Source organism: Mesocricetus auratus, unplaced genomic scaffold (genome assembly GCF_017639785.1).
Source record: "Mesocricetus auratus isolate SY011 unplaced genomic scaffold, BCM_Maur_2.0 Super-Scaffold_100047, whole genome shotgun sequence".
NCBI lineage: Eukaryota > Metazoa > Chordata > Mammalia > Rodentia > Cricetidae > Mesocricetus > Mesocricetus auratus.
Window position 1 is genome coordinate 7,249,036 of NW_024429224.1, and position 12,496 is coordinate 7,261,531.

Genomic DNA, 12,496 nt, shown 5'->3' on the forward strand with positions numbered 1-12,496 from the left:
TTCCTTGCTTCCGCCATGGGCTCTGGGGATTGAACTTGCGAGTTAGGCCTGCACAGCGGGCATTTTCCCTGCTGGACCGCTCACACACACTTTGCTGTTGCTTTGAGGCAGAGTCTCATGTAACCCAGGCTGGCACCACACTGGATACAAAGTCTAGGATGAGTTTAACTCCTGACCCTCCTGAGAGCTGGGATTACAGGCATGCACCATTCAGCCCAGATGAAATTCCATAACTACTGACTGAGTGCACAAAAGATTGACCCAGTAGGCCATGGCACATCACTTGTAGAAGGTCCCAGAGGCATGTACCTCTATTTCCACACAGTAACCCACATGTTAGGGCCTTGAGGGCCCTGGGAAAGGGTTTTCAAAAGCAGAGATTTCCCAAAAGAGAATACTGATCTTGAGTTCCCAAACGAGGAGACCAATCAGAGAGACACAGCCTCTGACCCGGATCACACAGCAAATAGCGGACAGGACCAGGTTCAGATACACAAATCTAATTCTGGACACACATGTTGCTTACACACGATGCATTTATCTTCTGTGTCCTAACTCATGACAGACAATGCTAGGGAACCACAGCCCCATCTCACAGCTCTGACCTACAATGTGAGTACCTCAGGCATCCTGAACCGAAAGCTGGGTTGCTCAGGCTGGCACGTGCCTGCTTCCTGGAATCCAAGGCTGACCACACGGGAGGGGCAGACAAATCAGGCATGTCTCCTGAGGTGTCAAGCAGACCCAGTGGAGTGACAACCAAAAAAAAATACCACTTGGGATAGGCAAGCCCAGACGTTTTAAAAGCCCTTGCCATGTAAACATGACAGAGCTCAGTCCCCCAGAACCCATGTAAAGGTGGAAGGAGAGAACCACAGAGGAATTCTCTGGCCTCCAAATGTGCACCATGGCACACGTGCACCACAAACATACATTACACATGCACAGACAATAAAGAAAATGTAAAAACTGGCCGTGGTGGTGCACACCTTTGATCCCAGCACTCGGGAGGCAGAGGCAGGTGGATCTCTGAGTTGGAGGCCAGCCTGGACTACCAAGCGAGTTCCAGGACAGCCTCCAAAGCCACAGAGAAACCCTGTCTCGAAAAACCAAAAAAAAAAAAAAAAGAAAAGAAAAATCAAAAACCATAAGCCAAACCAACAGAAATAAGCGTAAGCTATCATTCAATCTGGGGCACAGCCAGTCGGTGCTTGCACACATCAAGCCTTATGCACAGCCCCAGCACCACACGAGCAGGGAGCAGTGCCATACACCATGGTGCAGGCAATGAATGGAGGTAAGAGGACCAGGGGTCCAAAGACCATAGGGCAAGCGTAGATATATGAGACCCTGTCTCACAACAAACCAGAACAGCTGTCACTCACTGTACTGTCAGCATCTACTCCCTACACTGCACTAGCCGGAGATCGCCGTGCCGGATCCTCCCAACTGCACTGTGATGGCAAAAAAAAAAAAAAACCACAGGCCGTGGTGGCTCACGCCTTTAATCCCAGCACTCGGGAGGCAGAGGCGGGCGGATCTCTGTGAGTTCGAGGCCAGCCTGGTCTACAGAGCGAGTTCCAGGACAGCCTCCAAAACAATACAGAGAAACCCAGTCTCAAAAAAAAATCCTCCATCCTTTAGAGAGAACCCCGAGACACTGATTCATCATGAGACAGAGCGGAGACTCAGACCCAAGCTACACACACACACACACACACACACACACACACACACACACACACGCAGTCCTGCTTCCCATTCACCATGCATCGAGGCAGCAGACCGGTGGCCCCATGACCCATGGCCCCTTCATCATGGGGCTGGGTCCCAAGTGGGCAGGACACCACAGGCAGCACTTCTGGCTCTGCCGGTTTCGCCATCAAGCCTTCTCAGTGACTCAGGCCCTGAAACTCCACCTAGAGAAGAGTGTGGCTTTGCTCCCCAGAAAGCCCTGCTTCCCCAGGCAGGGAAGTGGGTGGGGGTGGAGTCGGGGAAGGAGAAGGCAGGCAGGAATCTGTGACCGCAGGAGGATGGTGCTTCTGCGACAGTGTGCAGTGCATGAGTCAAGAGCTCTGCCTGGGGAGGGGGTGGAGCACAGGGATGGCTGCTCGGAGACACTGTGAGCCTCAGACTGCGCAGTGACTGCAGGGTGGGAAATACCTGTGACACCTACCCAAGCGCAGAGTCCGCACTCATCTCCTCTCCCTCCTCCCAGCCCCTGTCCATGTCTCTTTGGGGCCTGCCCCACACTGTGCCCCTGCCTGTCACAGCTCTGCAGTCACAGTGGAGTTTAGACTTAAGTCTCTAAAACCTTAGCTCTTCCTGTTTCCTGCCTGCCACGGAGGTAGAGGACGGCATGGCGCATAATAAGCACTCAGTTAAAAATTTGAGCCAGGCATTGGTGGCGCACGCCTTTAATCCCAGCACTCGGGAGGCAGAGGCAGGTGATCTCTGTGAGTTCGAGGCCAGCCTGGTCTACAGAGCGAGTTCCAGGACAGCCTCCAAAACAATACAGTGAAACCCTGTCTCGAAAAAAAAAAAAAAGATTTGGGCTGTGGCTCAGTTGGTAGCTCTTCCCTAACATAATGAGGCCCTGGGTTTGATTCCTGCCTAAAATCTTAACACTCAAGAGGTACCAGGTCATCCACAGCTACCCAGTGAGTTTGAGGACAGCCTGGATTATAAGGGACTGTCTAAAAACAACAACAACAACAATTTTAGCATTTACAGCCTAAGAACTGCCCCTCCCTTCTCTATCACCCGCCATTCTCAGACAGGAAATGGACCAGTCCCTGTGGGCAGCAGGCCAGGGGAACAGTTACTGGAGCCGCATACTGAGGCCACAGACTTCAGTGTACACTAACAACTCACGGGCAGTCCCCTCAAGTCCACTAGCGTCTGACAGATGCTGAGGTCCCCTGGGCTCCCAAGAGGGAACCTTCCTAGACGTGTCCAGAAGAATAAGAAGAGGCAGGATAGGGTAGAGTATGACTGCAGATGAGTTGTCTTCAGCAGGAAAACCAATCACAGCCTGGGAGGGATCATACATAAGAGACTCTGCTCCAAACACAAACAGGGCAGGAACAACCCAAAGGCGCCATTCAGAGGGAGGCTAGGAAGTGTCCTCACCTGGAAGGACGTGGACACTTCAGGAGAAATGTTTATTGCAAATGGTTTAGAAAAAGAAGCAAGACACGGTGTTGAGTCACAGGCCCAGCAACCTACGACCACAAACAGGGGCGGGCGGGAAACGCTAGGAAAGGGCAGCATGGTCGGTCAGGAGGGGGTGGGTGAGCCGCCCTTCTAGTCTTTCAGCTTCATTCCTTAGGCGGCAGGAGGCAGGGAGGGAGGGTTATGGCCCAGTTTGGGACTGGAAAGGTCTCTATTGGCAGCCCATGTGGGAAGGCCTAGAGGGTGAGGTGGGAGGCCCCCAGGAGGCCAGAGAACAGGCGAAAGGGTGGGAGAGGACCAAATAGAAGACTAGAGGAGGCTGGGGGAGGGGGAGGGGATGGCAGGGTCAAAGCCAACAAAAGCACATTATGTAAGACTCAATACAAGAGATAGCCGAGTCCCCAGACAGTCACCCACAGAGGCTGACCCAGGCCTGGATCAAGCATCCGGCCTGCTCAGTCTCTTGGCAAAGCCCTCCATGATAATTAGGCAGCAGGGCAGGGAGGGGTAGTGGAACACCTACACCCTTCACTCCTGCACCTGCAGCCACTCTTAGAACGGGAGAGGGAGAGTTGTGGGGGGTGCTAAGATCAATTTGCAAACAGATATTATTTGCTTTTCTTGACAAGTAAGCACGATCCCTTTTTCATACCCAGGTATCAGAAAAAGTGATAACCTCAATAACAAAGTAGGTCTTGGCAGAGGGATATGAAAGGCTTGCCGCCTTCCAGAAGCTATGCATGGATATATTTATATTCCCCAGAAGTTCTCCTGGAGGCCCCTGACACCAGCTCCCAGCACAAGATGTACACAGAGAGGTTTAAGCAGCACAATGCATACTAGCAAGATGCCAGTAAAAACCCAAGCAGCTATTATCAGGGCCTTGGACAATAGCACTGCCCCAGGCACAAATGGCGCTCTGAGTGGAAGGAAAAGGCCAGCTATAGAAGTGAACCTACACAGAAGAGGTGACCAAACGAATGAGTTCTTCTGAGGAGTGGTGGCCAAGAAAGCTGGGAGGTCTGGTTTTATACTTCCCCTCCTAAAGTGCCCAGGCACACACTGCTTTGGCAATCTGATGAAGGCGGGCCAGAGTTGACAGGACAGGGAGGACAGGGCTGGGTGACTACTGATGGCTTCAGGGTTTATTTCAAGCAGGCTGAAATGCCCCCCAGATTAGGTGTGGAGATGGTTGCACACCTCAGTCAATACTCTAAAAACCAAAATCTGTGGGTAGATGGGACAGGGTGTGGAACTGGGTCTCAGGAGAGCTGTTGCTTCTAATGAAAGAATGAGCCAGAAGAGAGAGCAGGGCAGGTGGGTGGAGCACACAGGAGCATCGGTGCTGGCACAGTCTGCCCTCCGTGGGGCAATTCTTGCACCCTTACAAGGGTGAACCACAATGACGAAGCCCTTGAGGATGTCCTGGAGAAAGGATTCCCCTGGAAGCCAATGCCTCCTCTCCCAGGAGCAGCTCAGGTTCCAGTCCTACCCTTCACCCATAGCACCTTGGTTTCTGGGGCTCCAGACATTTGCATAAAACCCCCAAAGGCCTCAGAACTCCTTCCTGTCCTCTGTCTCGTGGAAAGGATGGTCTGGCATAGCTCAGTCATTTGACTTTCTCCTGGTTCACTGTCCCTGACTAATCTCTCAACCAGCACCAGACAGCCTACATACATCACACCCAACTGCCACAGTGAAGGAAACCAGAAATCAGGGGTTCTGAAAAGCCAGGTTTATCTTCAGATCCAGGGAACTGGCCATTCTGACTCCAGAGACAGGACAAGCCTCACCCACCCCCTTTGAACTCCAACGTTAGAAATTACAGAAACCCAAGAACAATCTCGTTAATATGACGTTTGCCCAGTTGCTAGTCTGGGCCAAACTTTATCTGCATTAAACCACTAGATCCCTAGCTACCATCGTCATTCCCATCTCACTGATAAGAAAACTGAGATTCAGTCCTCAGTAAAGAGGAGAGGGGCGGAGTCTGGTGGCAGAGGCCTGTAATCCCAGCTAGTCAGGAGTTAAGAAACAAAAGGAGTTTAGATTCAAATCCTGCCTGCTCTACAAACTGCGGTCAAGGAAGCCTAGGCAGTTTAGTAAAAAACTGTCTCAAAATAAGTAATTAAAGCCATACGGTAGTAGCGCATGCCTTTAATCCCAGCATTCGGGAGATAGAGGCAGGTGGATCTCTGTGAGTTCAAGGCCAGCAAGTTCCAAGATAGCCAGGACTACATAGAGAAACCCTGTTTTGGGGGAAAATAAAGACTTGAGATACAGTTCAATGGTGGAGAGCTTATGAAGAAAAGAGAAAGGGCTGAAGAGATGGCTCAATGGTTAAGAGCACTTACTTTGCTTGTTTGTTTGTTTGTTTGTTTTTTGGTTTCTTTCAAGACAGGGTTTCTCTGTATAGCTTTGGAGTCTATCCTGGAACTGGCTCTGTAGACCAGGCTGGCCTCGAACTCACAGAGATCCACCTGTCTCTGCCTCCCAAGTGCTGGGATCATAGGCGTGGCACAAACACAGCCCGGCAGAAGCACTTGTTTCTTGCAGAGCAATGGCCTCGATTCCCAGCACCTGCATGGCAGCTAACCACCCACCATCTCTAAGTCAGCTCCGGGGGATCTGATGCCCATCCTCCTCTGACCAGGAACACATTCAGTGCAGACATAAATGGGAGAATGGGAGCAAAACACACACACACACACACACACACACACACACACACACACACACACACACACACAAATCTAAAAAAAAAGATCTAGAGATGCTGGTCCAAGGTCAGCCAGCTAGCACTTGTGTGGTCTGAGCTGGTACTTAAAGTTGCTCCCGTCAAAGTTTATAGGGGATTTTAGTATTGTTAGGCCCTCATAGCTAGAAGGGCAGAAGGGACTTCAGCCTCTAGGTGCCGCAACCCATTCTGTTCTAGGGAAACTGACACCTAGCGGAAATAAGCAGCCCCTAGGTGACAACGGCTCTCTAGCTCTCAGGCCGTTGCACACTAAATGTGCACAAACCACCCTGCTACCGGCATCACCAACACTGGGCAGGAACAGGTCTCCACTTGCCAGGGGCTTTGAAACCTCGGGATGAAAGGTGCCGGGCAGCAAAACAGCACCCTGGGTAAGGGCACGCCTGACCTTTGCCAGGACTTGCAGGCTGGCATTCACCTGCTCACCTGCTAGGGGAGGGGACAAGCCTGCCTGCCAAGCCGCAGCACCCTAACAGGCCTGGGAGCTTAGGGCCCTGTGGGAAGGGCTGTTCCCACAGCTGACACTTCAACAGGTAGGGAGGGCTCTGGAATTTTAATCAGGTGCCATGGAAGTGCTCCGGTGCCTGCTGGGTGGGGTGAGGAGAGTGAATGGGAGGCTGGAGGTGGCAGAGACACAACCCCACCTCCCCCCAACAGACTCCTAAGGAGGTTCTCTTTCTCTCTGTTGAGCTGCCTTCTTGCAGTCCGAACCCTTGCACTTCAGGAGTCCCCCCTCCCCACCCACTAGGTGAGCCAGCCATGGAATCTAAGGCATCCGAAGGGGTTTTTTTTTTTTTTTTTTTTTTTTTTGGTTTTTCGAGACAGGGTTTCTCTGTGGCTTTGGAGGCTGTCCCGGAACTAGCTCTTGTAGACCAGGCTGGCCTCGAACTCACAGAGATCCGCCTGCCTCTGCCTCCCGAGTGCTAGGATTAAAGGCGTGCGCCACCAACGCCCGGCCCGAAGGGGTTATTAATAGTGCTTAAGTGCCAAGTGGAGAAGCAAACAGGTTCTGAGTGGGCACAACCCTCTTTCCCCAGCCTGTGTCCACAAAACAAACGCAGCCCTCCCCAGAAGGGGCACTTTACCTTCCCTGGTCAGGATCCACTCCGGGAACTGGCCAGTAGGGCAGGGGTGGGTTCTCAGCCCAGGACTTGGGAAGGTAGGAGCTCTGGGTGTGGTGTTAAGGAAAAAACCCACAGGAGTAGGACCACTCCACCCATGCTCGAGAGAACTCTAAGAGGCCCTGAATGGAGGGACTGTTACAGAACCCCAGGAGGTTGCCACCAACCGGGAAGAGTCAGGAAGGCTCCACCCTGCCCTTCCTGAGTCCAGACCCTGTCGCACAAGGAGGTCTTCCAGGACTTACCCCCCAACAGTTGAGAGGTGAGAAATAATCTGATATGTTCCAAATCACCATTCCCTGCGCCCAACTCCAGGCCTGGCACAAAGGGAAGTTCAGGCCACAGCTCCAGCCCAGCCCTTCTCTGGCATCTTCTCTGTGCCCTGCTAGGGTGGACAGAGGTGTCCTTGCTCTCAAAGGGTCCCTGCTATCAAGAGGATGTGGGGTAAGCACTGGGCTGGACACCAGGACAATGTAGGGGACACTGCACCACAGGGAGACAAATAAAGCCAGGGGAACTGTCGCCTCTTCATGTTCCCCGATAAACCCAGCTGGCTGGCACCACACCTTACAGTGCCTCCTCTACGCTCTGTACTCAGCAGTGCTCACTAGGGTTGGTAAGAAGGCCACACCAACCCCTGTCAAAGATAGCACTGAGGCTCTAGGACCTGAACAAAAATGCTGAAATTACATTCAGGACTGTCTGGCCTGACCTGCCTGTGTGGTGAATCCAAACTGACTTTCCGGGGCAGCCTGAGATTCTCACCCACTTCCCACTCTCCACAATGAACCCAGATCCTGAGCTCCTCCACTGACCTGGGAACAACTCCTTCTTGAAAAGTGCCCACCATGCCTGAAGGACGGTGCTGGGAGGCTGGGCACGGGCCCTGAGGAGCCAGCTCTGGCCATGAACAGCCCCCTAAGCTGTAGTGCCAGCCAACTCAACAGGTCAGGGACCCGCCCCCTCAAGGGCACCCCCATCTCTCCTTAACCCCACTCTCCTTGAGCGGTCCCAGGCCCATCCCCCTGTAAGCTATAGCCACGTGTACGGGGGCTAAGCCCAGGGCGCAGTGAGACAGGTCAGCTGAGCCGGGAAGTCAGGAAGCTGTGTGTGTGGCAGAGTCCGGAGTAGAGGGTAGGCTTGGAACGTTTCTGGGAAGATCTGGGTGCGACCCCTGAGCCACGCCATCTAGGGTATAGGGGCGGGGTTCTGGCCTGACAGGGCTCCAAGAGGAGCAAGTTCTGGCGGAGAAATGGGGTCTCCGGCTCCTCAAAGGGAGAAGAGAGCCCGCATAAGGGCCTGGAAGGGCCGCCCCAACCGAGAGGGAACAAGTTCAGAGGAAGAGTAAGGGTCTGGCCGGCTCCCGCCTCGTCCCGGGCCTTGACTCCCGGGGACCCCCTCCCCGCCCCGCCAGGACGGAGGCGTGGCCCGGGGTGCCCCGCGGAGCCCCAGGCCGGCGCGGAGCTGAGCGGTCCTCACCTGCGATGTGCTGGCGCCGCGCGTCATCCAGGTGTGTGGACAGCACGTCTCCCATGGCGAGGAGAGGCCGCGGCCGGATCCGCCCCCGCTACTCAGACGGACGCCGCCGGCGCCATGAAGTCCCCGCTCCCGCCGCCACGAAGCCCCGCAGCCGCCTGGGCTCCGCTCCGCTCCGCTCCCACCGCGATCCCCGCCGCGTCCCTCCCGCCGGCCGCTGCAGCCTCTCCAGCCCGCGCCCAGGCCCCGTTGCCCGCCCCGCCCCGCCCCGCCCCGCCAGGCCAGGCCACGCCCCTGGCGGAGCCACGCCCTCCTCTCCAGTCCGGGGAGGGCGGGGACCTCTAGACCACGGGGGAGACTTAGACAAAGAGAAGATCCCCGGAAGGGAGACCCGGGACAGACGCGCCGGGCGTGCGTCAAATTCGGATAGCAGACAAGAAAAGGCTGATGGGGGCATCTCAGAAAACGGGGTGCCCTGGGGACTACAGCCAGAGCGTCAACTCTCCTTCCTCGAGCCGAGGAGGATGTAGGGACTGCAAGGGGACACCTGGACCGACGTGCGGGAGTTCAGCATTCCTCCAGCTCTTCTCCTCTTGCCCTCTGCCCCTAATCTCGCCCGCAGCGGCCCGCACTGGGGAAGTCCCTTGGCCTTGATCCGACCTGCCCCAGAAGGTGTGCCAGACCATCTTGCACAATAGATAGGGGCAGATGGGGAGGGGAAGTGGACAAGGATGGAGTGGAGGACCGGGGGTGGGGGGCGACATGGGAGGGGAAGGAATGGGGCGCCGGGGGGAGGGGTAACATGGCTGGAACCCAAAGATATCAGCGCCCCAGCGCCAGGAGGCCATTCCTCAGGCGGGGCTTGTGGGCATTTCATTCAGAAGGCGGCTTGTCGGATGGAGCAAAACAGGAATGGCTCCTTACAGTTTGCAAAAGACTGTCTGAAATGGAAAGCCGGGACCTCGGACTTTGGGTGCTTGAACTGTAGGGCTGGGCATGGGTGGGTCACTAGCACCAGAAGAAAATGTTTCGGTTACTGGATCTCCCAGTCTGGTAGAGGAGGCTGACTAGTCGGTCGGCTTGGACTGCCTTGGTTCGGATGCGTCCTGTGTGTGTGACCAGGCTGACTAGTTGCTGCTTGCTTGCACCTCTAGGCTCTACACTTCCACCCAGTGATTAGCTGCCCTCACTGTAACTCTGACACCTCAGCCAATGAGGATCATAACAGTTACCTATAGGCAAGCACCTGTCTCTGGAGTTTGTCACCACCGCAGGAGGTAGGTTGGGAAAGGACCCGGGGTGATGCAGGCCCTCAGTCACGCTCCAGGTCACTGGCCAGTCATTCAGCTGCTAAGCCTTCTGCAAGACGCTGAGTGTGGTGGTGCGTGCCTGACACCCCTGCGATCGATCGGCAAGACCGGAGGAAGATGGAGAATTTGAGGCTATGGGGCTGGTGAGAAGGCTCAGAGTTAAGAGCCCTTACTGCCCTTACAGAGGACTCAGGTTCAGTTCCCAGCTGCCACATTAGGCGGCTCACAACTGCCTGTAACTACAGCTCCAGGGGATCTGACTACCTCTTCTGGTTTCCACGGGAGACAAAGAAACTCATTCAGGAAAACACACATACACTTAAATAAATAAAATAAGCTGAAAGTGAGGTCAGACTAAGCAGCCTGTGTAGCAAGTTTGAGGCCACAGGAAAGATCCTCTTTCAAGATACCAGTGGCTAAGTCAGGCAGTGGTGGTATAAGCCTTTAATCCCAACCCTTGGGAAGCAGAGGCAGGTGGATCTCCGAGTTTGAAGCCAGCCTGGTCTACAGAGTGAGTTCTAGGATAGCCAGGGCTACAAAGAGAAACCCTGTCTCAAATAATAATAATAAAATAAAACAAAATTTAAAGTTTTTTTTAAGCTGGTGGTGTCACATGCCTTTAACCCCAGGACTTGTGAGGCAGAGGTAGGTGGCTCTCCGTGAGTTCAAGGCCAGCCTGATCTACAGAGCAAGTTCCAGGGCAGCCAGAGCTACACAGAGAAACCCTGTCTCAGTGAAAAAACAATGAAAGAATAGTTGAAATAATTCAGTGCTATAATGCTTGTCTAACATGAACCAGGAGGCCCTGATTCCTATGGTACCTTATACCCACACACATACATGTGTGCATGCACACAGTCGTGCACACAGAGACATTAAGGGTGAAAAGATGAGGAAGTCCAAGCTACCCTCCCCTCTGTGACCCTAGACAAGGACATCCCTTATGCAGCCTCAGTTTCCTATCCCATCAAGTGAGAATAGTGACACTTTGTGGGGGGAGTCAGAAACGGTCAATTGCCTAATGCAGTGCCTGGCAGCCAGTCACCTCTAATAAACAGAAATGTCACTCTGGTCCCTGCCCTCCAGAAGTCTGAGGGAGGGGACAGAACATCGTGTCTTAAGTACCTTGCTTTAAGGATAGTACCAGAGCTGAAAGTTGAAAAACAAGAATTGTGACAGCAGGTACTAAGGAAAAAACATTCAGGGAGTGGGGCCCCGCACAGGCAAAGACCAGGCCTGTGAAAAACAGGATGCCTTCGAGTTCCAGAGTCTTCAGGAGGAGCTGAAGTCAAGTTGGCAGGGACTTCCGGTTTCCTCGTGCAGAGGTGGCGCAGAGAAGGAAAGAGACTTTTGTCCAGGCCTCACAGTAGGCCAAGGCCAACACTCCTGACCCTGGGTGTCATGTTCTCTTCGCTGTCAGAAGCAAACGATGGTGTCATTTTACCCTCTTCTCACAGCCCAGAAAGGCCTCCTGCCGGGGAAGGGACAGCTGGAGTTAGCTGTTCCCAATCATCTCAGCCAACCTGGAGGCCTGGGCCAGGAGAAGGCTGACTAGTAGCCTCTCCCTGGCCTTCGTAGTACCCCCAGACCCAGAGCCTGGAACACACACTTCCCAGAACGCACACCAGGTCCCTGGCACAAGGACCCTTAGACCTCTGTCCTCTGTCACTTAAACTTCCTGAGCTTCTAAGGCCTCAAAGGTTAACTGTAGGGTGCTGTTCATGTATGTGAATAGTCACCTCCAATCTTGAGGCCATCCCGAAGAATTTTAGTTCGATGATTACACACAGAATGTTGACCCTGTGTGTGTGTGTGTGTGTGTGTGTGTGTGTGTGTGTGTGTGTGTGTGTGTTGGGGGGTCATAATGGCACACATCTTTAATGCCCACACTCACATGGGGAGGCAGAGGCAGGCAGATCTCTGGGAGTTACCAGCCTGATCTACCTAGTGAGTTCCAAGACAGCCAGGGCTACATAATAAAGACCCTGACAAAAAGGAAAAGAATAGTGAATGAGCTCCTGGAGCAAAGACAATAGAAATGGTTTGTCTCTCTGGGGGCTGGGGGGTACAACTGGAGCATATGCTTGCCCAAACTCAATGAAACGTGCATTCAAATAGACATTCTGTTGCCCCCTCCCCAGATGCTAGAGATCAAATCCTGTGCTTGCTAGGCAAACACCCTCTACCCACCTGAGCTAGATCCCCAACTCCTCAAAGGGATGTTTTAGTATACATCATTTTCGGGGGGGTTGGGGGTTGTTTTTGGAGCCTTGATTTCTCTATATAACCTTGGCTGTCCTGGAACTCACTCTGTAGACCAGGCTGACCTTGAACTCACATAGACCCACCTACCTCTGCCTCCAGAGTGCTAGGATTAAAGGCGTGTACCACCACTGCCTGGCCTATTACATGTGATTTATACTGGGTTTGTATATGTGTGATACTGGAGCCTTTGTACTTTCGAAGCAAACACCAGTCACCTCTCTGCTGTATTCCCAGTCGCTGGCCTTTTGAGACAAGCCCTCGATGTTTATAAGTTTATCATCTCAGATTGCCCAGGCCTGCCTCAAACACTGGTGTGTGTATGTGTGTGTTTGTGTGTGTGTGTGTGTGTGTGTGTGTGTGCGCACGCGCGTGGGGGGGGATGTCTCACATCA

General features: G+C 53.6%; 1 protein-coding gene across 1 annotated transcript in view; it reads right to left on the reverse strand.

The window, feature by feature from the left end:
• Niban2 (niban apoptosis regulator 2) overlaps positions 1-8,723 on the reverse strand; it is a 47,848-nt gene extending 39,125 nt beyond the window's left edge. The window contains exon 1 of the mRNA XM_040735624.1: positions 8,533-8,723. Coding sequence (XP_040591558.1) covers positions 8,533-8,587 — 55 coding nt within the window. The 5' untranslated portion in view covers positions 8,588-8,723. The remainder of the gene's footprint in view (positions 1-8,532) is intronic.
• Positions 8,724-12,496: the final 3,773 nt, after the last annotated feature.